The 25236-nt window shown below is 41.3% G+C and overlaps 1 protein-coding gene across 1 annotated transcript; it reads left to right on the top strand.

The window, feature by feature from the left end:
- The first annotated feature begins 90 nt into the window (after window positions 1-90).
- ST13 (ST13 Hsp70 interacting protein) lies at window positions 91-22202 on the top strand. The gene is made up of 12 exons (XM_054988513.1): window positions 91-413; window positions 4082-4142; window positions 8577-8649; window positions 8753-8823; window positions 9170-9236; window positions 10439-10523; window positions 12063-12173; window positions 12686-12788; window positions 14805-14921; window positions 17799-17856; window positions 18981-19081; window positions 20664-22202. Exons 1-12 carry the CDS (start codon window positions 304-306, stop codon window positions 20790-20792), a joined length of 1086 nt encoding a protein of 361 aa, XP_054844488.1. The 5' UTR covers window positions 91-303; the 3' UTR covers window positions 20793-22202.
- Window positions 22203-25236: the final 3034 nt, after the last annotated feature.

Raw genomic sequence — 25236 nt, 5'->3', positions numbered from 1 at the left:
CGACCCACGGGGTGGGCGGCTGAGGAGAAGGGGGTGGGGTGGGCGCGGCAGGAGGAGCGCCTCGGGCGTGAGGCAGGGAAGCGAGAGGGGCCTGGCCAGGGGGCGGGGTGGGCGTGCGTTGCGTTGCGCCGCGCCGTGCGTGACAGCCGGGCCTGGGGCGAGAGCGAGAGTGGAGGAAGCTGGGAAGTTTCGTTACTCCTCGCGGAGGGGAGCAATAGTAGCAGCAGCAGTCGAAGCTACCGCCGCCGCCGCCGCCGCCGCCGCCGCGAGAGTAGTTCGCGGGAGGGCGATCCCTGGCGAGCCATGGATCTGCGGAAAGTGAACGAACTGCGGGCCTTCGTGAAGCTCTGCAAGCAGAACCCGACCGTGCTGCACGCGGAGGAGCTGAGTTTCTTCCGTGAGTGGGTGGAGAGGTAAGCGCCAAATCGGTCTGAGGCGCTTGAGGCGGGTCGGTCGCCCGTCCGTCCCCCGTTCTGTCCCCCTACCCCGTTCCTGCTTCTTTGCCGCGATGAGATCTGGTTGGATCCGCTTCCTCCCTTGCGTTGGGGGGGGCAAATCTTGGGGTCGAGGTTTGGCCAGAGGCTGAGGTCGGTCGCCTCCCTGGCAGAGCCGCTCGAGCGGCATTTCCGGCTCGAGGGGCGTCGGGATTGGGCCCCTCGTTGCGGGGAGTTCTGTGGTGCTTGGAAGTCGCAGATTACTACTTCGGAATCGAAGACGTTGAATAACCTTTTCGGGTTCCCGCTTACTTTGCTGCTGCTTTTCTTCTCCTCCTGTCTCTGAATCCCTTTGGAGGAAATATTACCGAGTTTCTGAACCGAAGGCCGTATCGTGTCATTACTTTTTTTTTCATTGCTCCGTTTTTCAAAACCCCTGCCTTTTCGTCAAGGGAGGAATTCACGCTGCCTGTTACCATAAACGTGTTATCTGTAGACCACTTGGCTTTAGGACTGCTTTAGAATATTAACGGTTTTCCTACACAGCACTGTTGGGGAAAAGAATGGGGATATATCATGTGTATATATCATGTGTGATCATTGTGCCAGAGTCTAACTTTTTGTCCTGTGACATCTTGGCCAATTGTTGCACCTGAGCATGTGTATGCAATGAAATATATGTATTGCATGTGACAAGTGTGTGGTTTTATCTGTATTTTCTACTCAGGAGTGCGTTCTCTATAGGAAAACAACGTGTTTGGAAGTAGTCTTAAACTTTGTGCTTCTAAGGGTTTGTGTGTGCGTGTGAAAAACGGAGCTGCATTTGTCAGACTAATACTTCCAGTCCAGGCAATGCAAATTAGTATATTTAAGTTTAAGTAAATAATATGGTCTTGAGTTATTATGCCTTTGCATGTACCTAGTGTTACATGTAGTAGCCAGTTTCTGTAAGCATGTTGTGGTAAGCATGATTATAGGCCCTAAAGCACTTAACTGGATTACCCATCTCAATCTGCACAACAACAAAAATGGCTGTCAAAATTTTCTAGACTCTTCTTGAAAATCTAATTTATGGTGTCAGATCTGCTTAAAAGTAGCTAATACCAAGAATGTCTAAGGTAGTGATTTTAGTCTATACAAGGCAAGAATAGAAAAGAAATCAAGATAACTGATGTTTCATAGTCCATAACAAAAACACAAAGGATATTCTAATTTTTTTTAAAAAAAAAGATTTGATTAACATTAGCTTTTTTAATGAAAGGAAAGTGTGATTCTGTGACAGTGCAAAAGCATGCATTTGGAGGGGATGATGGGCCATGACAACTCTGTTTTCGCTAGCTCTGGCCACATAATGGATTTTCTGCCAGAGTTGGTAAAAGGTACATTATTTCAGGTGTACATTCTTTGGTTTTGTGAAATGATTTTTATTTTGGACCAGTTAGTTAACAATCCAGTACTATGCAAAGTTAAGTGCATCTTTACCCATATGAACCAGTAGGTTTAGGTGTACCTAACTTGGAATTAGATTGGGAAACAAGTGTTAACTTTTCCACAAATAAATATTGAAACTATCAATAGGATAAACATAAACCAGTGCCACCCTGAGCAGAGTTGCACCCCGTCAAGTCAATTCAAGTCAGTGGGCTTAAGGGTGTCGCTCTATTTAAGATTACACTGAAAATGTGTTCGTTTGATGTTTATTCTCCCGAGATCGTCAAGAACCAAAGGCATTCTCTGATTAATTCTTTCAGTTTGCATTTTGCTAAAGTGTTCTTTTGCTGTTTGTGTAAATTGCAGTAAAGTTGCAAACAAGTTATGGCAACCCCGTAGGGTTTATAAGACAAGAGATGAACAGAGGTGGTTTGCTGTTGCCTGCCTCTGCGTAGTGACCTTGGTATGGACTTCGGTGGTCTCTCATCCAAGTATTAACCATGGTTGACCCAAGCTTAGTTTGAGATAGAGCTAGACTGGGCCATCCAGGTCACAGCATATATCACTATTGCTTGTCTCATCACAGAAATGTTTTTGTATGAAAAGGAGACAAAGTATAGCTATAAGGATGTATTGAAGCATGTCTTCTACATTCCAGGGCAGGTGCTTCAGTAAAAACAAGCAAAAATACGGAATAGACTATAGCACAAGCTAAGCACATGCAGTTCTTGTTTTATTAAAAAAAAACGTTGAGGTTATTCTGCATTCTATTCTACACTACAGAGAAATGATCCTTATGCTGTTGTTGTGCCTTGGGGTTGTGATCTTCTTGCCTGAACACATTTGTAGTTTAGATTGAGATGAAAATAGAATTTTGTTGAGGATAGTTTTCTAGTATGGAAGGATAGAACATATATCCTATTCAGGCTAGTTCCAGAAATGCTGTTGGCTGCTTCAGTTTTCTCAGACATCTTCTGTATGCTTCCTGGGGTGGGAGACAGTAAATGCATCAGGCTGCTTAATATTTATTTGTGTGCGGTAATATAAGTAGCTCCTGGCTCAGCACTTTATAATGATTTAGTAATGTCTGGTGAGTGTATTTCATAATTTGCTCCAATCTTTGCCAAAGGTTTCAGCAAAGATCTAAATACATGGTGCATATTCTTTATTTTTTACTTCCTTGGGGAACTTGAACAGCCTTATTTAGTTGTGTTTCTCCCTTTCATTACTGTGGACCTTGCCTATGGATTGAGCTCTGCTAGTTGAACTGTCTTTGCTGTGCTTAAGGAAGCCTAAACTGGTTGGTAACATTTCATAAGTTACTTGGACCCCCTTAATGATAGTACTGAAACATTCCTTTTTAAAAACTTTTTATTTTGAAACTTTTTGTACAAAGTTAAACACAACATTTCAAACTAACTTTACAATATAACAAGAAAGCAAAAATAAATTAAATGAAACAATCAAATATATACACAGGTAGAAGTGACTATAGGATATACATTATCGAAGTATCCACAGATAAAGTTTTAGAGGGTAGTCCGTATCTTGAAGCAGTCTCTCAGAAGCTGAACGGATTGGCTGGATACGGTTTGCATGGTTTTATATCTTGGCTAAGCATATAGTCTAGAAACGGTAGCCAGTTTTCCCAGAAGCTTGACTGGAGACTTACTGTTTAAGTTGATAGGTTATTTTTTCCATAAAATAATAATCTCAGATTTTGTTATGCCATATTGTGATTGAGGGGGGCTTGGGTTTTTTCCACAAGCTATAGTAGCCATAGCTGCGGCTAATAAAGAAGTTATTAAATCCCTTGGCCCTCCTAGTAAGTCCTGGTCTGACCAGAGATTAAGCAGAACTAGTTCAGGTTTTAGGGGAACTTCACGTACTGTGATTTGTTTGACGCATTTAAGTACATTTGACCAGAACTTCTCAATGACTTTGCATGTCCACCAGTAGTGGAAAAAAGGAGCCTGTTTCCCTGCATAGCTTCCAGCACTTTGGGGGATTAGATTTGTATTGAAACATTCCTGAAAGTGCAAGAAGCCGAATGGGGCTAGTTCATCTCAAAGTAAAACATTTTGTGTAGTTATTTTTTGAAGTTGTGGAGTTTTATTCAATGCAAAGCATTATCTAGGTGCAAGTTTCTACTATTAATAGTTAATCAGAACAGTGTAGAAAATTATCTTCATTGGTCTTTCTTTTTTATTGTAAAGCATGGGAGGTACAATACCACCAGTTCCGTGCAACACCACTTCTCCAGAAAAGCCTGATGAGGTAAGAAAACTTGATGACATGATGCTTTGTGTGTGTATGCTTGTGTGCGCACTACACTTGCTGGAAATATGTAATATAACAGAAATTTTCTAAAGTTTTGTTGCATGAAAATCCTGCATAAATAACCTAAATGATGCCGCCCATAAAATCTGTTATTTCTTATGCTGAAACTACATGAAAAATAATGGTTTTTCCAGATGATGTTGTATAATAACTACCTTGACGTTGAATGAACCATTAATTCTAAATTAGTAGAACATTCTTACTCAGCATGTAACAACTGTGGACTGTAGGGGACAAATTGCCTTGCATGTGCAAACCTTGTGTTGGGGTGACTAGAAAAAGAGCACATTGCTGTAATAGTTAAATGTTATTGTAATCCCACTTCCAAGTGGTGTAAGCCATGCTTTAAAACATTCCTACATCTCTTCCAGCTAGTTGGATATTCTTCTGGATAGAATCTGGCTCCTAAAAGAGGCAGTCATATTATTCTATCTCTTCCATTTTTTTTCAATTTCATTTTCTAATTCCTAGACTTGCATTGGGTGTGCTTTTCTCCTTAAGTTTCCTAGAAGGGCATGTAGAACAGAAAATGATTTTGCAGGATGCTAATTGGCTGGACTTTGTGTCAGTCATACTGGAACTCCCTTTCACCAGCCAGGCTTTGGGCACTGCTGATTGGCAGGTCCACTTGTTATTTATGGCAACTTGTCTCCTTGTTGAGTTAGATTTCAAAGTTTATTTTAAACAGTGAATTTTTTTAGTTAACTGTTAGAGTAGGTTAATATGCCTCCCCATAAACAGAGTCTGTCTTAATCACGTTGGGGCAAGAGGGCACTTTCCGAAGTGCCCTGTTGAGAAGTAAAAGTAGAGGTAAGCAAAGTATGCCTAATAACTGAAATGTCTGCACCTGCTTCTTCTTTAAGGTACGTCTGCATACTCTGCTCTGATATTTCTCTTCCTCATATTTATTTCCCTTTCCATATTGCCCGGATGGGTGATGGTGCCATTATTTTTAACCTTACTATGCCTTTCTGCTTTAAATAGGCCCTTCTACTGGGTGTGCACATAAATTTGTGTGAGAAATGCCTACAGTGTAAAATTAGTATAGGATAGAAGATAACATAGCTGCTGCATGTACTGCATGTGGGAGCAGTGCCCTTTTCAAGTTATTGCAGTGGTGAGTTAGAGTTGTTTCCCTCAGACCCAAGCCAAGATGTTCCTCTATGCAAATTCCCCCTCAGTGTACTGACAGAAAGTTTTTTACTTTGCTCTTGTGTTTTTTGGGCAGGGTCTTGATACTGTCGGCATTCTAGGAATGCCTTGCGTGTTTGTTCTTGGATACAGTACCCCTACCTCCTGAGTGGTCGTAGAAAGGGCCAGTATATTGTATTTATTTTATTTTACTTTATTTATTCCCCATCTTTCTCCTCAGTGGGGACTAGAGTTGCTGTTCCCTCGATGGAGGATCCCCTGTTCCCTCCCTCTGCCCCCCACCACCATGTGACTGGGGGGGGGAAGGTGGAGGAACAGGCCTCCCAGGCATGCTTCTAGGGAGGTGTAACATCATTGTCAGGTTCTGACAGTTAGATCCCCATAGTACTCCACTGCACACACTCTAGGGTATGAGTTAAAGCAACTTTATTAGAGATCTATCAGTATCAGCATCGTCAGACAAGGTCATTGGCAGAAGTGATGTATGGAAGTTTGGAGGGGTCAGTTATAGAGAAAGTGCCCGCCTTTGGGATAAGGACGGTTGAGATTCTGACGCGAAGGGGTCAGGAGGGGGGAGGAAGGGCTTTCGAGATAGGAGGGGAGAGGGACTGGAGGAGAGAAGCAAAAATGAAGTCGTTTTCAGTTCTCAAGCTCAGCTGGCCTTCAAGGATACACTTTCAGACGGCTGTGAAAACGAAAGTGGATGCCACCATAGGCACCTGCAAGATAAGCAGCTCCCCGCCAAACAGGCTATCTATAGGCAACTTCGTGTACTCTCAGAGAATCATTACCCAGCACAGAACACAGAAAATACTCATGGCAGATATGCAGACAGACATATAAGACATATATGATAAAACCACAAAGTCATTGCTCCTAGGAATGATGTCATTGTGCCACCCCAAGAGTGCTCCCGAGCTTGACATTGGGCCAATTTGAGCCTCAGTCATACTTGGGTACTTTCTTTCCAGGCTTGGGGAAATTTCTGTTCTCTTCTGGTTGAAATCAGATCTTGTTGCTCTTAGGCAAGCAAGATTTGGTTTCTTTGTCACACTAATATACTGCATTGATATTGGAAGGGATGCATTGTGTTTTGCTTTACAATTTGGCCCCAAAGTATTATTTGCAAATGCTGGTCTACTGTCTTGAGTGAAAGAAGTATTTCATTCTTCCTATGTAGTTTGATCTACTGGCTGATCTCCTGTTTATTCCTAACACTTAACTAGATCTTTCAGCAATTTAACTCTACTATTCCCTGTCCTGACCTCTATGGGCTCAGCAGATGTTTGTTTCTTAAAGTCCTTGTTAAATAGCTGTACTTTGCTATCTCCATTGCTTTAGTGTTGTTTAACAACAACAATAACAATAACATTCCATTTATATACCACCCTTCAGGACAACTTAACACACACACAGAGCAATTTACGAAGTATGCCATTATTATCCCCACAACAATCACCCTGTGATGTGGGTGGGACTGAGAGAGCTCCAGAGAAATGTGACTGACCCAAGATCACCCAGCTAGCTTCAAGTGGAGGAGTGGGAAATCAAAACCGGTTCTCCAGATTAGAGTCCTGCGACTCTTAACCACTACACCAAGCTGGCTCTCAGGAGGGCAAGCTTTTGTCATATGACTTTTCTTCTGGAAGCTTCATCATCTTTGCATCTTTTCTAGATCCATCCTTTTCTGTTTACCAACTTCCCTCCTTAACAATGTACCCTGCTAGATACTGTACTCCAAATGCAAATTCCAACAGTCCTGAGTAGAACAGTAGGTTTACTCTGAATTCCCATGAATACTGCCTAAAACGCCTCCATTGGCTCTTACGCTTCAGTATCAGCTTGATCCATATATCTCAATGCTGCACCCCAAGGGTCTCCAGTCTTTTTGAGCCTGCAGGCGCCTTTGGAATTCTGGCGCAGTATGGTGGGTGTGAACACATAATGGTTGCCAGAAAACAGCTGCTACAGGAGGCAAAGCCAGTCACAAAATGGCTGCTACAGTTTATCTTTAGTCACACAATGAAGATTCTTGTACTGTAGTGGTAGCTGCTGCTAAAGCAAGGGTTTTAAAAATCTGCACAGCCAATCAGATGCCTAGCTGGGCAAAAGCCCCACCTGGCCCTGCCCTCTTTCTAAAAACATTTGGCAGGAGCCAGGAAAGATGTCAGCAGGCGCCATGGCACCCATGTTGACATCCCCCACCCTATCTTGTTGTGTGCGTATGGTACCTTTTGTACTCATTTTCCCCTATGCATAATATTTAATTTGTCATTATTTAATTCAGTTGTGTTGCTGTTCAGCTATATAGCTTGTAATCATGTTAACTGTTTAGATTGTTTTCCCAGTCCTAGTGTACACTAGTGGTATAGTGATTAGCATATTGAACAAGTATCTGGTGGTCAGAAGTTTGAATCCCCACTCTACCATGGAAGCTTTCTCCAATCTTTTTTATTCTAAAAGTGTATGAGACTAGGTCTAAAAGCCTTGTGACTTTCCAGATAACACTAGCCTACTAAACTAATTTCTTTAAAAAAGAGACCAAGTTAGGCCTGACCTGTTCTTAATAAAGTAGTGCTGATTGCTAGTACAGTTTCTCCTAGTAAGCCATCTTCAAGTTAACATTAAGCTTCTGCTAATAAGCCATCTCTCTCTGTATACGCACATATGTATTTTGCTTATTAAGGGGAAATGACAGGTGATATATGTGTTCTTCATTCTTTCTGGACCATGCCAGTATTTAATGAGTTCTGAATTAAAGTGGCTTGAATTCAAAGACCTACTTTACTTATTGCATTTCTATTTGATTCCCCCACCATATCACAGTCTGCTTCTGAAAGTCTCTAGTTTCCAGTGATATTCCATGTTGCATTGTTAAAGTGTGTGTGGGAGGAAGGGGGAAGAGCCCTGATTTTGGGGGAGATAAGGCCAGAGTTCCCTAGGGTACATTGGATCTCAACCACTGGTTATGATTTAGAGAACTGTTGTTAGTGAGCAAGAGGTCTTTAATCATTTAAATACCTTTGGGTTTTTTTCTGATACACTACTTTTGTTGGGCTGAGAGTGTTTCCAGATCTCTGCAGATTTCATACTAGTTGAAATGCTAGATTTTCCAGTGATTCAAGTAGCAAACGTCAAACAGAAACTCCATAACCTGAATATTATAATGAGTTCGGGTTTTTTCCCCCTCTTGACTTCATTTGATACCATTTTCATTAGGCAAAAGCGGAAGAAAAGGAGCCAGAGGAACCACCGAATCCCCCAGAGCCTGAGAGTGAGGAAAGTGATTTGGGTGAGCCACCATCCTTCCATAGTTTCCTTCATGTAGTTTAATTTTTTTCCTTTTGTTTCTTAAGTAAAAGAGCTGGGATTCTTAACAAATCTTCTGTTTGTAGAAATTGACAAGGAAGGAGTAATTGAACCTGATAAGGACGAGCCTCAAGAAATGGGTGATGAAAATGTTGAGGTAATGTTAAATTTTTCTTGAGTCTGGAACTCTATGAACCACAAATTGTTCTTTAGATCTTTTTATATATTAGGAAATACATAAATAAATCTGTTCTGCCACAGTAAACATTCACTTTCCATAAAGTATGAAAGAAAAAAAAACCAAGACTGGATGTTCTGTAAATGAGATGTGGCTTTAAAAGTAAAAATCCCATGTTAATGAGCTTCTCTAGTATCCTTTTGTACCATAAAGGCTCATAGAGATACAGTTGAGTAACAAACGCACACACGCTGTGCTTACCATCTCTTTACTCCAGAATTACAAGTGTACTCCAAGTTTGTTGGGTTTGGTTGTTATTTTTTAGGTGTCAGATGAAATGATGGATCAGGCCAATGAAAAGAAAATGGAAGCAATCAATGCACTAGGTGAAGGTGAGGACTTTTCTTTATGATGGTGATTTAGTGCAGTAAAATATCTGATGTACTTTCATATGTGTATTACAGATGAAAAAGTGATACTTTTCACTCTACAGGGTGCATTGTGAGATTGTTAAAGTTTTGGTAGAAATTTGTCTTCCCGACTGTCAGTTCAACAGTTATTTAGAGTGTCTGCTCAGGAATCTCTCATTCCATTAGTTTAATCTTTTCTGTCTTCGTGACATAACACGGTACCTTCTCAAGCTCCTGATTTGTAAATGTATTGAAGATGTTACTGAGTAAGGAAAAGAATGTTGCTTGATAGTGTAGTGTACTCGTTTTTCACTGTTGGGGTCCCTGATCCTGTGTTTGAAGTGGCAGAAAGCAAGAGGCTGTGCTAATGTCTGAGTGGGACCTAGCCAGGTTTTGTGGCAGCTGTTCAAGCAGCCAGACTCTTGGCTGACAGCATCAAGGATTATGGCTCCAAAGCTTGTTTTGTAAGCGAATGCATTATTGAAGCTGATGTTTCTGTGCTATTCTTTTACCTACTTAATCTTAAAAGGACGTTGCGGCTTTTGATATCTGCCTTCAGAGTGTAGCTCGAGTTTAGTGTTCTGGTGCTGTGAAATCTCCATAGTTTGCCTACCAAGTGAGATTGATAAGTCAGAAGAACAATGAAGGCTTAGTCAGGAGTAAATAAAACGTAGTAGTTCAACTTGATAGATGAGATTAGTCTTGTCCCTTGTCTCTCAGCAAAGCAGTTATGGAACCCTGGAGACCATGTATTGCAGCATATTTGTATTTTTTAAATATATATAGATATAGATAGAGATAGATACACACACATACACACAGGGGCTAGCCAGTTTAGCATTAGGTGTGATTGAGGGTTGCAATTCACTACATCCTATTCTGTGATCCTTATGGTATTGGCTGTGGCATGACTGCTTTTTTTGCTTCTTTTATAGTATGTGGTGTAAATCTATCAGGATGGCCCTATAGTGTGGAAAGTTGGTTCTTCACCTTGAGCTTTATAATTTATTTCATTTATCTAGCAGTAGCATCCTAAGCAGAGTTACACCCTTCTAAGTCTTAATCAGTAGATTTGAAGGGTGTAACTCTGTTTTGGATGGCAATGCCAGTCTCCTAGTCTAAAATATGTCTATGTTGCGCATTGCTTCTTGAGCTGTGATTTTAAGCCTTATTGATATTTTCAGGTAAACTTCAGGAAGCCATTAATTTGTTCACAGAAGCCATCAAGTTGAATCCTCATCTCGCTATCCTGTATGCCAAACGAGCCAGGTAAGAGTTTAAATTTTAGATGCTGTGCTTTCTGAAACAGACTGCATGCATTCAAATACAATTTTCATAATCCAGGCCAATAAACTCTGGAATTCTGGTTTACTGTAGATATCTCCATACTTCTTACTAAATGAGCCATTGGTGTGATTTCATCTTCAATTGCTTCCAGCTGTGACATAGCTGCAAAACCTGTTTAGCCTCTTGTGTTGTATATTGTTCCTAAGAATCGCCTGATAAACCAGCCACAAGATGTCTGCTATTCATTGAAGGGTCCTAATGTGCTGTTTGTTTTATTGTGTTAAAAATGTGCCCAACCTAGTGTTCGTTGGGGTAGGAAGGGGCTTTTAATTTCACTTCCCTGAACTGCTAAGGATTTATGACTGAATGACCATGCTCTCTCAACAAATTACTTCTGCTATTCTCCTTATCTTTAACAATACCATTTGACATTCTTTTCAGGGAAAATCCCAAAGACTTAGATCCCACATTGTGCATGCAGAAACATAAAAGGACTTAGTCCAGTTAGGCTTGTACAAGACCTTGCGCAATACCTGACTCTTTTCTCCCTATGTATTATAATGCCGAGCAATTTGTTGCACAGGATTTTGTACAAGTGGGAACACAAAGGGGAATAAAGTAAATCTAATGTAGTGTAAGCAACTACTGCAGTCTTTTTTCTTGCATTTCTGCTTGTACAAGATCTTTAGTGCAAGCGGAAGTTTTATGCAGGATCCAACCCAGATTCTTTAAAAAGCACCAAAACATGACAATTAGAATACAGCATACATCCTGAGCAGGTTTATCTAAAAATAAGAGTGCATTTTTGCATGTGCATGTTCACTCATTTGAACATAATTTAGATATCATTGTTATCTAATCAAATGTTTGGTGGGGTAAGGGAGGGGAAAGTATCATTGACCCAGCATTATTTTTGTTTTTTTCTGGAGGCCAAACCATACGTGATGTAGGGATCTGTTAAGGATTATGTATGGTTTGACCCCTGAAGCCTTGGCTGAAAGTTTAACCTGGTATAGTAGCAGAGAAGTGACAAAATAGCAACCATGGTTGGACATTTCTGCTATTTAGATTTGTAAGAGAATACAATATGGAAATGTCTGTTGTACAATATTCTCATTTAGGATGTTGATGTAGGACTGTTAACACCTGCAGATGGATAACTGAGATTCTTACAGTGTTTCTACCTCTGCTGCAGACAGTCATCTTACAGTTAAAAATTGGGGTAAACTGGCAATTTATATCACTGATACCAACTTTTTGTGGTCATAGAAATAGAAAAATATAATAGCCATTCTGCCACAGTTAGATAAAACTCTAAAATGAACATTAAAATGTTGACATTCTTGTTGAATAGGATGTTTATAAGGCAATGGAAACACCCACAATTTTGTGGGAGAAGTGGGTAAATAAGAACAAATTGTTACATAACTGATAGTAGTGTCTTTGGAGTCTTAGGATGAGAATCCTTCCAATGAGCTGCTGCTTGTGGCTTATACATATTTTCCTTATTGTCATTGACAGTGTTTTTGTGAAAATGCAGAAGCCAAATGCTGCCATTAGAGACTGTGATAGAGCCATACAGATTAATCCTGATTCAGCACAGCCATACAAATGGCGAGGGAAAGCCCACAGGTAAAGTACTGCAACCCCTCCTTACAAACTGAGGAAGAAGAAACATGGTCTAGTTCCCTGTTATAACATGAATTACTTGGGTGGCTGGCATTTTATGAACTGAGTACACTTGTGTACACGAGTGAAACTATTGGTCCCAAATGCCCTAAAATAACCACAGACTCAATGCTGTGGTTTTGATTTGCATGTTATGTACATACTGCCATAACAAATTACCCCATATTTTGGCCTGTTGTACTTGGACATCATCAGTTTTGGGAGAGTTAGACTTTGGGGTAGTCCGCTATATTCTTCTTAACGCTTTTCCTTTGTTTTGCTAGGTGCAACATTCCCTTTAATTCCTAGAAGTAAACAATACTGGATTTCCAGATATTCATGTAACATGTAACCACTAGTTGAAGTTATCCTGGTGCAGATTTTAGGTTCTTAGGCCATTGGGTGGCATCTGATGTTTAAAATATAGCTGTCCAGATAAAATGTTAACTCTTAAATTGCTATCTTGTCATTGCCAGACTGCTAGGTCACTGGGAGGAAGCTGCACATGATCTAGCATTAGCCTGTAAACTGGATTATGATGAAGATGCTAGTGCTATGCTGAAGGAGGTGCAACCACGAGTGAGTGACAACGGGGAGAAAAGCAGACATGGGGAAATAGCCTGCCTTATGTATTGTCCCACTTCTTTGTGTTACACAACTTGTTCTGAAAAGCTGTGCCTATTTGAGTTATATGTGATCTAGTAACTGCGGGCAATTATTGAAGGATGCTGTAGTTCTGTTCTGTGACTTCCAAAACATTATTGACCAGTGATCTTAAATTCTGCAAAGCAGACAAGTTTGCTGCTGTCCACCACGTCTCCTCATAAACCCCTGTATATTTGAAGAAGTATGTCTCTGTGTATATACAGACATGTTTTCCTCTCCCAACATCATGTTCATCAGGGGTAAGATAATGGAAAACAAGCAATGTTTGCTGTGTAAAGTGTAAAATCAGTGCTTTAGGTGCATGAAATCAGTGTGTTGGGTGCAATGCAGTGTTACTGTTTGATTGTTCCTTAATCTGCCACAAGGGAGCGCTGCCAGCTTTTTAAAAAAATAGAACATTCCTTTCTGTAGCCTTCTTGCCAGTGTAACGCTCCTTTATTTGCAAACTAAGCAACGTGATCAGAAATTGTTTTGAACACTTCTTTAACCTGACAGTTTCCTTGGGTTTGGCATCTTATACCTTGAAGTTAAGAGATCAGTAAGGTCCAAACTGTGTTTAATGATCTTCCCTCAGCCTTTTTTAATTGCTGCTGTTTAGGACAATTCCCTGTGTTCTTTGTCATAAAGGCAATATACAGATCCAGAACTTCTAATACATTTGAATGAAATGTTGTTTATGATCCATAAATCTTCTATCTGTGTACGTTGATGTAATTTATATTTTTCCATGTAACTCAGAGTGGTGGTCATAGGATTCCTAGATGACCTCCCATCCAGGCACTGATTGACCAGACTCCTCTCTTGCTAAGTTTTATGTGTCTTCTGTATGCCTCTTTTTTTTTCATTGACAAGTTCTGCAGCACAGGCTGGGGATTTCACATGGCTATTATGTGTAAAGAGAGAGAACACTTCAGGGGATGGGAAATGCCTTTGTCCATGCTAGCCTTGATGCCTGTTGATTTTCTCCTAATCATGTACAAGAGAGTAGGCATTTTGAAACTACACTTGTTACTGTAAGACAGGCTGTGCTTTTCTTCTTCCCACCCAGGTGAAAACTGCAGCAAAGGAGTGGATAAAAAAGCATAAGAGAAGATATCCTAGCTGAGTGGTTTCCCACATTTAGTTGGCCTATATTTTCCCCAACTTCAGGCTGCAGGTTTTTGTGCTTTGCTTGCTTCATGCCCCACAAAAAGGAGTATAGTTTACACTGGATTGCAAGATTCTCATTTTTTGTAAAGGCAGTATAGAATGATTCATAGGTCTTCAAGATGGATGCACAGTAGTCTTAAGTACAGTGCAAATGAACATTAGCTTTACAGTACATACTTGAAATATTGCACACTTTGTCACTTTCATTGATGTTCAGGTTTATGCTCTAGGTTAGGTTTAAAGTAGGAACTTTATTCCGTTGACGTTTTCTCTATGAAACCTTTGGTTGGTTCTGCACACTTTGACATTTCTAACTCTTTTATGGAGGAGTTTCAAAGGCTGTTTTTTTCCCCCAGAGACAGTTAGGAATGTACAGAGAATATTTTCCATTTGTACTGGAGTCTCTAGGTTTAGGAAGCACTGGAAGAGACTGTTCTAAAATGGTTGTTTGAAACCCATTTGGAGAATGGAACAATCAGCCTTGGTTTCTCTTATTTCCTGAGTTATCTGTACCTGACAATTATATAATATGACCAATTCTAAGAAAAAAGCACAAAAGGAACTGTCATTTTATTGTCACTAGGTTATAAAACTCAGAGATGTTCAAGTATTTTTGAACCCTGTGTTGTTAGAAGAGTGACCATAGGAAGGAAAATGTTAGAATTAATCTGGTTTGCAGCACTTAAAAAAAAATGAGCACACATGTTACTTAAAACGAGCTGTGTAGAGAAAGTTGTAAGGTGGTGGCAGCATATGATGATAGTTTTCTGGTGTCCCCAGGCTCAGAAGATTGCAGAACATAGGAGAAAATATGAACGAAAGCGTGAAGAAAAAGAAATTCGTGAAAGGATGGAAAGGGTAAAGAAAGCCCGAGAAGAACATGAGAGAGCTCAGAGGGTGAGAGCTTAATAAAGAGTCTGTAGAAGGAAAATGGCCTAACATTTGTTGCTCCTTGTAACTGGATTACCAGGCTGGTGTTGGTCCTCATAGGGAACAATGGAGAGTGGGTGGTCAGCCCACTTGGAGGGTGCTTGGTTTTTTGGGGGGCCTTCATATTGGTTCTGTTGGGCTGTTTGGTGTGTAGATTGTAATTGAGAGTGTGCTTCTGGCCATAGCAGCCATGATCCATGTGTTTCTGCAGTGGGAGTAATTTTCCCCCCACAATAGAAACTAATGGAGAGTAGCTGCTTAGCTTGCTCAGGGGATGCTGGTTTTTTTGGAGGGGGATCTTCATTTTAGTTCTGTTCGGATGTCCGGTGTGTAGATTGTAATTGAAAGGGTGCCTATGGTAAAGGAAGCCATGATCTATGTGTTTCTGCAGTGGGAGTCATTCCCCCCCCCACCATAGAAACTAATTGAGAGTGGCTGATCAGCCTGCTCATGGGATACTGGGTTTTTTCAGAGTGGGGGCTTCATTTTGGTTCTGTTCAGCTCTCTGGTGTGGAGATTGTAATTGGAAGTCTGCCTGTGGCCACGGCAGTCATGATCCATGTGTTTCTGCAGTGGGACTCAGTTTTTCCTCAGAATAGAAACAAATGGGGTGGATGGGTGCACCTTCTTTGTGGGACCATAAAATGGGCCCTCCAGGGTCCAATCTCCCTGAAACTTGAGGGGTCTTTAGAGGACAGTTTGGAGTAGTCCCCTGCAACTTTGGTGGACTTTGCTTGCAAAATGCCACCACTGCCCCCTAGATAGCTTTCCAGATAGCCCCCCTAGTTTTCCCCATAGGGAATAATGGAGATTGGAGGTGACTGGGGGTGCCTTCTTGGGAGGGGGGCACAAAATGCCCCCTGAAGTCTAATCTTCATGAAACTTGGAGATCATTAGAGGACAGTTAGGAGTAGGTCTCCAGCAAATTTGGTAAAATTCGGTCCAAAAATGCCCCCCAGGTCTACAGAAAGTTCCAAATCACATTTCCCGTTGGAAACAATGGTCAAATTTTACCACATTTGCTCTGTATTGCTGAGCGAAACTAGAGAATGAATTCAGCATTTGGGCAATATCATCCCCCCCGCCCCCAAGTTTGGTATTACTGAACTCGAATCAGCCAAAAAAAATTTCAGGGCACACCTCTACTTTAGTGTCAGTATTAAATGAACTTGTATCTAGTTGCAGAGAACATTAAAACAAACTGATGCGTAGTTTGAAATCCAGTTCTGCAGGTGTTTGAGTTGGTGAGCAACAAGAAATTTAAGCGTTAAAAAGAACATGTCACAGGTACTGAAATAACTGTTATTCCTCAGGGCTGTCTGTTTCATTAGAGTAAGGCTTAACACTAGAATATCTGGAGCATGAAGGCATGAATGGCCCAAGGTTTTTTGGCACTTTAGCCAAACTGTGACCCCCCCACCCTCCCATTCATTAGAGAGAAGTGAGCAGGACTGGCACAACCATATCAGCAGGATCCAAAAGGCTGAGCAACAATAAAATAAAGTAAGTAAAACAAGAAAGTAAAATAAAACAATCAAATAAAATGTGTGTTCATGTGCAAAACTTACTTTGGTCTCTGGTAGTTGAATTCTCACTGGGAATTCAACGACGGCCTAGGACAGAATGGTACTCCTTTGTTACCGCCTCTGATGAGTGAGGGCTCCTCGGTCTATGCAGAACTGATTTATAACTTAATTAGAGCTTCACTTTTTTAGTGAATCATATACAACCAGCCTGGCCTGAAAAAGAAATATTTTTTATTGATATAGGTATAGTTTTATGTGTGTGTTAATATAATTTTGACCACTGAAGAAGGCCCTCAGGGCTGAAACGCGTTGGGTCTTTTGGTTAATATTCATGTGTAATTGTTATTGAGATTCTTTGTTATTGAATGTGTTAACTTCATCCTGTTACTGTGTATTGTGAAATGAGTTTTTAATGGTACCCTATATGTGTTTTTTTAATCCTAAGAGACTGTGCGCTCTATAATAAATAGTTGTATTTTATTTTCTTGTTGCTCAGCCTTTTGCTTCCTGACTAGTTTCAGGTTGTTTTTTTCCCTTTTTCCAACCATATAGGCAGCTTTGGGTGCCAGAGTTACCAGGGTGCAGAAAAGGCAAGGGGGGCCCTGTGTGAAGCCAGGGAAGATGGCAGGAAGGGATCAGCAGCAGGGCCCTCTTAGCATGATGAGTTGGCCCTGCTTCCTAGGGTCACAAATGCACAAGGGTGGCTTTTGGGCCAGACACCCACTTAAATACCATGCAGCATCAGAGGCTAGAATGCTGCAACAAGTAGGAATTTTGGAAAGGGTGTAACTGTTGAAGAGAGCAGGTGGACACAGATGGCAGTCATATCCATCACTCATTCCTGACCTAACTTACTTCAGCTGAAAGAGGCAGGAGACCCCTTTTGGGCAGGCACATGCTTCTTCCTGTCCCTCATAAGCAGCCAGGGAAGAGGCCGAGGAGCTGCTTGACGTCTCTGTCTGCAAAGTGCTGCCATAGCGCATTTCTGCCTAGTTGGTGGGTACGGCTAGGTGTTATGGCTCTGCCCCCTCTCCCTCACACGTGCTTCTGTCAGCTCCGTGGACCATGCAGACAGTGGCAGAATCATGGTAGCACGAAAGTGAGGGCATCTGAAGAGCCAGGAGGAGCAGCTCAGTGTGTGGCTTTTTGGCGTCGCTCAAACTGGCGGCTACTGTAGCACCTTAGGGAGTCTCCTAGGTTAGGCTCATGGTTGGACCAGCCCTATATGTGCGGGGTTTTGGATCCAAGTCCAATTCCTTGGCTTTCAAAGACTTGAGTAGTTAAACCTCACATGATACGTTTTTATTAATTTTTGTAGGAGGAAGAAGCTCGGCGGCAGGCAGGAGGAGGAGGGGCTCAGTTCGGAGGCTTTCCAGGTATGTATTCATTTTTAAAGTACTAATAGAAGAGCCCTGTGGCGCAGAGTGGTAAGCTGCAGCACTGCATCCCAAGCTCTGCTCACAACCTGAGTTCGAGCCTGGCGGAAGCCAGATTCAGGTAGCTGGCTCAAGGTTGACTCAGCCTTCGATCCTTCCGAGGTCGGTAAAATGGGTACCCAGTTTCCTGGGGGTAAAGTGTAGATGACTGGGGAAGGCAATGGCAAACCACCCCGTAAAAAGTCTGCCAAGAAAACGTCATGATGCGACATCCCCCCATGGGTCAGTAATGACTCGGTGCTTACACAGGGGGACTATCTTTACCTTAATAGACAGAGATGGAGGAAAACTGAATTTCTTTATGAACTTGGGCCCAGAGCCAGATCTAGGTTGCCAGCACCTGGGGCATTCATGTACGCACGCTCTCTCTGGAGTGCGTGATGACATCACTTCAGTGACTTCATCACGTAGGGCGCCCCCTGGGAGTGTGCCGCCTGCGCAGCTGCTGGAGGGCCGGGAGCGCACAGCAAGCTGGCTGCCCCGTCAGCGCTGTAGGTGCATGGCGCGGGGGTGGTGGTGGCTTCCCAGCCCTCCCACACTGCCACCCGCACTGCCGCTTAAGGGCCGGGAGCGCGTGGCAAGCTGGCTGCCCTGTCAGCACTGCAGGCGCATGGCACGGGGATGGCTTCCCAGCCCTCCCACACCACTACCCGTGCTGCCGCCGGAGGGCTGGGAGCACATGTTCCAGGCCAGCCACCACTTGGCACCTTCTGTTCGGCAGCGCCGGGGGCAGGCGAATCCCCCCCCCCCGCTTGGGCCATATCATTTTTTCAATCCACTGTTGGGACGAAAATGAAAACTACACCCTCGCTGTCGGGAAAGCTACTTGGATACTGGCTGTTTACATGCGAAGCTAATTTCTACTCATATTAGCCTCAAATGTACAAGGCAGGCTGTAAAAGCGACAACATAAGAGGAGACATTTGAATCTGAGAAACATGTAAGAATTGTGTATACTATATAATTGTCATCTTCCACAGCCTTGTATTACATGTACTTAAATAAATTAGATCAACTGAAATAGTTTACTGTAAGTTGTTTAAGTGTATTCCTTTCAATTGCAGGTGGTTTTCCTGGTGGCATGCCTGGTGGCATGCCTGGAATGGGGGGCATGCCTGGTCTCAATGAAATTCTTAGTGACCCTGAAGTTCTTGCAGCCATGCAGGTGAGAATATAGACCTATAAAAATCACAATCTAGATTTTGATTTGTTCTTCTGTGATTCGGCGTAGCAGTTGTGCTTGTTTTTAAGGACCATCTTCAAAATACTCGATTCTTAGCTATTACTGTCTTTAATAACAAACTAACCATTTTAATAAGGTTAGGGTGGAAGGACATCTCCTTGTAAGCAGTACTATTTGGCATGGGTATAAACTCTCTATCTTGGTATATAATCAGGAAAACAGTCCTGCATGTTTTTTTTGCATTCAATAGCTATACTCTGCCTCTTTCTCCTTATGTTTAAATATTCATTATAATGGGAGTGTCCATCATTAACATGATTATTTTATAGCTATCTAGATGAAGTAGAGTAGTTGAGATTGCATTTTTGATAAATAGCACATCACAAGATGGAATTTTTGAAAAATTGCACATCACATTTATCTTAATGCAGCAAGGTTCCTTGCTTTAAAATACCCAGTGTATTCCATTGCTGTCAGAGGTAGAATAGTAGTCTAGAATGCTAGTATTTGGCTGGCCACGAAGGAGTGGTCTTGAATCGTGGGCCCCTTGCCTCCAGCGCAGAGGCTGATCATATTGTCTGATCTGGATTGCATGCATAAAGCTAGGCAAAGATCATGAGTGAAAACATTTTCTAGCTGCTTTGGTCAGAATACGTTTGCTGCTCCCTGCTGGTTATGCAAGGGTTTTGCAGCCATTGCTGGTTTTGTACCCTCCAGGGCAGTGTTTCCCTTTTTTGAATGGAGGTACCCCAGCTATGAAAATGTTTACAAGCCAGAAAATGTTGGTGGAGAGTACAGTTGAATTACTGCATAATTATTGTCAATAAAATTTATCTGTAAAGAGCTGACATAGACATAACCTTAACTGTGATATTTCAAGAGATATTTAATTTTTTTTTTTTGCAGTATTTCCATTTTTTAATTTATTCCACAATTTCTTATGGACCCCTCCCTGACCATGTCCTGCAGAACTCTGAGTTTCCACAGAACCCTAGTTGGGAAACTCTGCTCTAGGGGGCAAACTGAACCGCATAGCCTACCTAAGGCCATGGCTCCAAGCTAAATAAGTATCGAGAGATTTTGATGATGTAATTTCCTCTGGATAAATGCCTGCTGTGGCTTGAGCCACAAATTTCCACAGCCATTCAGTCTCTCTTGAGGAGTCTGATAATGGCCACTTGGGGAGAGGGGGGTTTACCCTGCTGTCCTGTGGCAATAACAGCCATTCTGGGCTGAATTAAGGAATTACTCATCCTGTTCAGGACACTTCAGCTGCAGCTCTGATTTGGTCCCATAGTTGGCCATTAGCACACCTTTGGTGTTTTCCTCTTCTTCTGAGTTGGAAGTATGTGGTCTGTGATTTAAAATCCTGCCTTGGGATTTCAGCATACTTGAGTCTGTGTTGGATTGTGATCCTGGACCATGATGAGCAGTTCTAAGAGGCCATGAGGTCTAACTTGGCAGATGTGCTGGCTGGATTTCAATCTCTCATCTTATCAGTTCCTTGTTAAATTGTTTTTGGAGTAATTTTTCATAATGCATGCCCAATATTTTTTCTTTACAGGATCCAGAAGTTATGGCAGCTTTCCAGGATGTTGCTCAGAATCCAGCAAATATGTCTAAGTATCAGAATAACCCCAAGGTCATGAATCTCATTGGCAAACTTTCATCCAAATTTGGAACGCAACCATAAAGTCCCTTTCATTTCCAGAGGTGGGGGGGAAGTATTGATTGCTTACCATATGTTGCAATAATGCATACCATTGTACCTCTGCTTCTCAGAAGAGAACTAGGGTGCTCTAGATAGAATCATTCCTCTCCCCCCTGTGCTTCAGTTCATAATTGTTTTCAGTTTTTATTTCAAAACACATTTTCCTCTCTCATCTTCTATGCCCTGCAGTTCTACTCAGCAGTATTAGTTTTCTTTTAAAACTGTTATACTTAATTGTTATCTTCCAGTAGATTGTACCAAAAAGCATATGGGTGGTGAGTCTTACAATGCTATTGGGATCTGTTTTCCACTAACTGGATTCCTTAATTAAAGCTTGTAACACTGATTACATTCTATACTCAAGGAAGAAGGGGCACAGTATCTTGTTACCTAGAACAAATAAAACCTAATTTGTATTCATTTTTACATTCAGAGCTATGACTTTAGACACTTAAAATTTTTCCTAGATCAGATCACTTCAGTAGTGGAAAGCACCTCTCTCACACAATTGGCTGTCAATATGTTGGTACAAATGGTACTGCTGTTGGATTGCTTTTAACATTAATGTTTTGTGATCTTTTTATCGGGGCTTTCTTCCATTGCAGACAGCCTTCCTATTACTTCTACTGATTAACTATTGAACTTATTGTCTGGTTTAATCACTTACTATTGTGGGAGGGAAGCAATTGGTTTCCCTCGCAGTCTCAATTCATTTGCATTAAAAAAAAATCACAATTGAGGTATTGATCTGCCACAGAGTGCAAAAGTTCTGGATTCTGAAGTCATTAGAGTCATAATAAATACTTTGGCCAAGGCCGTAAGATTTACTGTTGTCCAGTCCCTTTCGTACAATGGAGGAATTTTCCATTTCTTTATACCCCATTTGTCCGTCTTTCCTTGGTATTATGGGGTTTTCTGGTTAATATTCTATTTATGGGTCTTGTGCATGGAAGAGAGAGAGGGAAGATCTGCGCTGGAAATGACACATCTTAAATACAGTTACAGCATGAGATTTCATTGAACATTTTGCTGAAAGGTTCATGGGTAAACTAATAAATTAAAACCTGTTTTTGTCTATTCTGAAATGATTTCCTGCTCTAAATATTGGAAAGCTTGTTATAATTAGGTCTTGGTCTCTTCTAGAGCTTTTGAATGTTTCTTGTTCTCTGCTTTTGTAATTTTGTCTGAATCCAAAAGTGATGTCATTTTTTTTTCTTTCTAATTAAACTTGGGCTGGTTTAGGAACTCAGAATTTTTTTTAAAGCAGTTTTTTTCCCCTCATACAACAATTATCTTGTCAAATGAAAGGAGAGAGAAATTCAATTTTGCTTAATAAATAGTTCTGAAAATACTTCTAGTTGCCTTTAAAAAATAAAGACTGGTTTTGAAGAATTTTCTTGGTTTATCATTGCGTAAGCTGTATTTGAAACTACCAAAACAAAGTAAGGGCAAGATTGCAAGTTCATGAACACCTCACAGTCACACTGTCATATAGAAATGGAAGAAGGTCTTTATTTGACTGGGAACAACAGTAGGCAGATTGGAATGGTAATGATTGTAACTGTGGGAACGGAAAAAGCATTGAGATCCTTTGTAAGTGCTGCAAAACCATTTTTAATCCTTTTCTATGTGCCTCTACAGATGAATAGATATCTGAGGTAGTGTATAACTTCTGCAGGCCACCCTGGCTACTCTTTTAATAGAATGGTGGCCCAGAAATATTCCAAACTCTGCAGCATCTCTCCCCGCCCCTGCACTACTCTGACACTATACAGCGATGGCTTGATAATAGTATAAATACGATAAGACAAGGCACTTTGTTGCAGGGGAGTCTGTACGATCCATTATCCTGTTTGCTACGGTATCAACTACTTCCCTGTATGTAGTACAAGTCACTTGGCTTAGTATCTTGACTTAATGAAGTGCTGACTTTCAGGACTAGTTAATTTAAGGAGAACTGTTCAAAAGATGTTTTAAACTGCTAGTGGTTAGTAAGCTTCATGCTATTTTTGATTTTCAAAATATTCTTCAACTGCTTCAACTGCTCTGACTGATCGGGGGAGAGACTTATTGTTGCAGCAATGTTGGTTCAGTATTGCCACAGTCTGAGTTGTAAAACAGGGAGCTTGCTTGGGTTTCCACAAGGCATCATTTGAAGTTACATTCTTTGCAAAATAAACTTGAGCTGAGACTGAGGTGAGGCAGAAAAAATCTAGGCCTTTCTTTGTACAAATCCTGAATGTAAAGGATACTTGAAATATGGACTCATAATTTCACACTATTAACCCATCCTCATGCCATGTAACATACAAATGACTCAGGCTCAGTAGGAGTGGTGGAAGCAATTTGGCTTGTATTTTGCATGGCTGCTTTGCATGGTAAAGGTGAATGACAAGCAAGAAGAGTATCTTTCAGAGGGAAGGCTCTGCTGGGATGATAAAAGAGGATGATTATGATGTTTAGTGTATTGGTGATTTACGAAAATAGCTTTGGAATTTTCCTATAAACTCCCAAGTATTACATTGGCTGATTCCGCACATGTTGGATAATGCACTTTCAATGCACATTATCAGTCATTTAAGGTGGATTTTTTGTTCTGCATACAAAAAAATCCGTTCCAAATGATCTATAAAGAGGATTGGAAGTGCATTATCCAACGTGTGCGGAATCACTCATTATCTATTTCAAGGAGATACATGATTGTATAGCATGTGCTCATGATTAGCTTGCACTGATATGCCAGCTATGGCTAGTCCTCAGCCTGATCTGGCCCCAGTGACTCCATGCTCCAATCACATCCATATTAATGTGCTTTATGTTGGACTGCCTTTTAAACTCGCCAGGAATGAGAGCTGATACAAAATGCATCATCCAGGATACTGGCAGGAATGGGATACAGGGAACATATGACCCCTCTGCTGAAAGAACTGCACTGGCTTCCTGTCTGTTTCTGGGCACTACTCAAAAGTGCTGGTTCTTTCAGGTATAAAGCAGCTTGAGGCCAGGGTACAGAAGAATTTTCTGTCCAGCCCACCAGTTCAGATCAGCCTCCAAGTCCTGCTGTTTATTCTTTTGCCTTTAGAGTTGAGATGGGTGACAACTTAGAGACCAGGCATTTTCAGTAGTGGCACCTTGCCTTCGTATTTCTTTCTCCCTTCAGGCAACAGGCTCAAACATTTCTTTTCCCCCAGGCTTTTAACTAAGGGGTCTTTTTAGCTGTTTCATAGCCTTCTTCCATCTTGCTAAATTTTTGGAGCTGGTTTTATGCTGTGGCTGTTTTTAATTCATTAACTAATTATAGTATTAATTTTTTTTTTACTTTGTAAGCTGCCTTGAGCTCACTCTGTGGAGAGGCAGCATAGAAATTTTCTAAACTTAACTAGAAAATGAACCAGCCATTGACCAATAAAATAGAATGTAGTTATTTTTGTAACAGAATAATCCTACTAGGTCAGGCTGATCAATGGATTTCCCATGTGTGATTCTTGCGGTCTTTTATCCAGTGTTCTAGAACTAGTGAAGTATGCATGTACCAGGATAGCCTATGTTGTCACTGTTAGCTGTGTTAATGGCAGCTTTGAGACGAGGTACTCAGGTTTTGTTTGCTTGGGTGATTTGTGGGAAAATGGAAGACTAGTGGGCATATGAGAAACTAGTTTGGTGAGACCCAGTTTGGTGTAGTGGTTAAGAGCCTGGGACTCTAATCTGGAGAACCAGGTTTGATTCCTCACTCTTCCACTTGGAGCCAGCTGGGTGACCTTGGGTCAGTCACAGCTTCTAGCTCTCTCAGCCCCATCCACCTCACAGGGTGTTTTGTTGTGGGGATAATAACATACTTTGTAAGCTGCTCTGAGTGGGTGTTAAGTTATCCTGAAGGGCAGTATATAAATCAAATATTATTATTATTAGTGTTCAAGGTGTGTATAATCAACCCTGGGCCCAGCAACAAAGTGATTGATGGCAACTGCCTGGATATACGTTTCCTTCCAGGAAGCTGACATGTTTCACATGTTCAACCAAATATTCAACCATAGGCCTCAAACTTGTAATTGTGTGATTTGGTTATCTGTTACCTTACATAAAACCATTTATTCAATTTTATACTGCTTCTCTTCAGTGTCAAAGTGGCACATTTTGGAGAAACACCAACCCTCATTTTTATTGGAATTGCACCTGCCTTTTCACAGAAGAGATGAGAGCCATTGTAGTCTATATCATTACTATTTCCTTTGGTCAATATGTGGGTATATTTGCACCAGGATCAAGACGAGATCAGTAAATACTGCAAGTGATGCAGTGTGAACAGTGGAGCTTGGGTAGCTTATCACTGGATCTCCAGTCTATCAAGTTACATTATGAGTGAGATACTGCAGGCATTCAGTTTGAAGGTCCCAAGGTAAACCGTTAAGAAGAACCATGAAGCTGC

The sequence above is a fragment of the Eublepharis macularius genome, chromosome 9, assembly GCF_028583425.1.
Source record: "Eublepharis macularius isolate TG4126 chromosome 9, MPM_Emac_v1.0, whole genome shotgun sequence".
Lineage (NCBI taxonomy): Eukaryota > Metazoa > Chordata > Lepidosauria > Squamata > Eublepharidae > Eublepharis > Eublepharis macularius.
The sequence above is the reverse complement of the archived record's forward strand: the minus strand, read 5'-3'. Positions and strand labels throughout refer to the sequence as shown.

Bases quoted from the DNA above. Each gene is read 5' to 3' on its own strand.
- ST13 (XM_054988513.1), top strand. From the start codon at position 304: ATGGATCTGCGGAAAGTGAACGAACTGCGGGCCTTCGTGAAGCTCTGC. The intron at 8,650-8,752 runs GTGAGCCACCAT...TTCTGTTTGTAG, and splicing joins GAGTGAGGAAAGTGATTTGG to AAATTGACAAGGAAGGAGTA. The intron at 12,789-14,804 runs GTGAGTGACAAC...TGGTGTCCCCAG, and splicing joins TGAAGGAGGTGCAACCACGA to GCTCAGAAGATTGCAGAACA.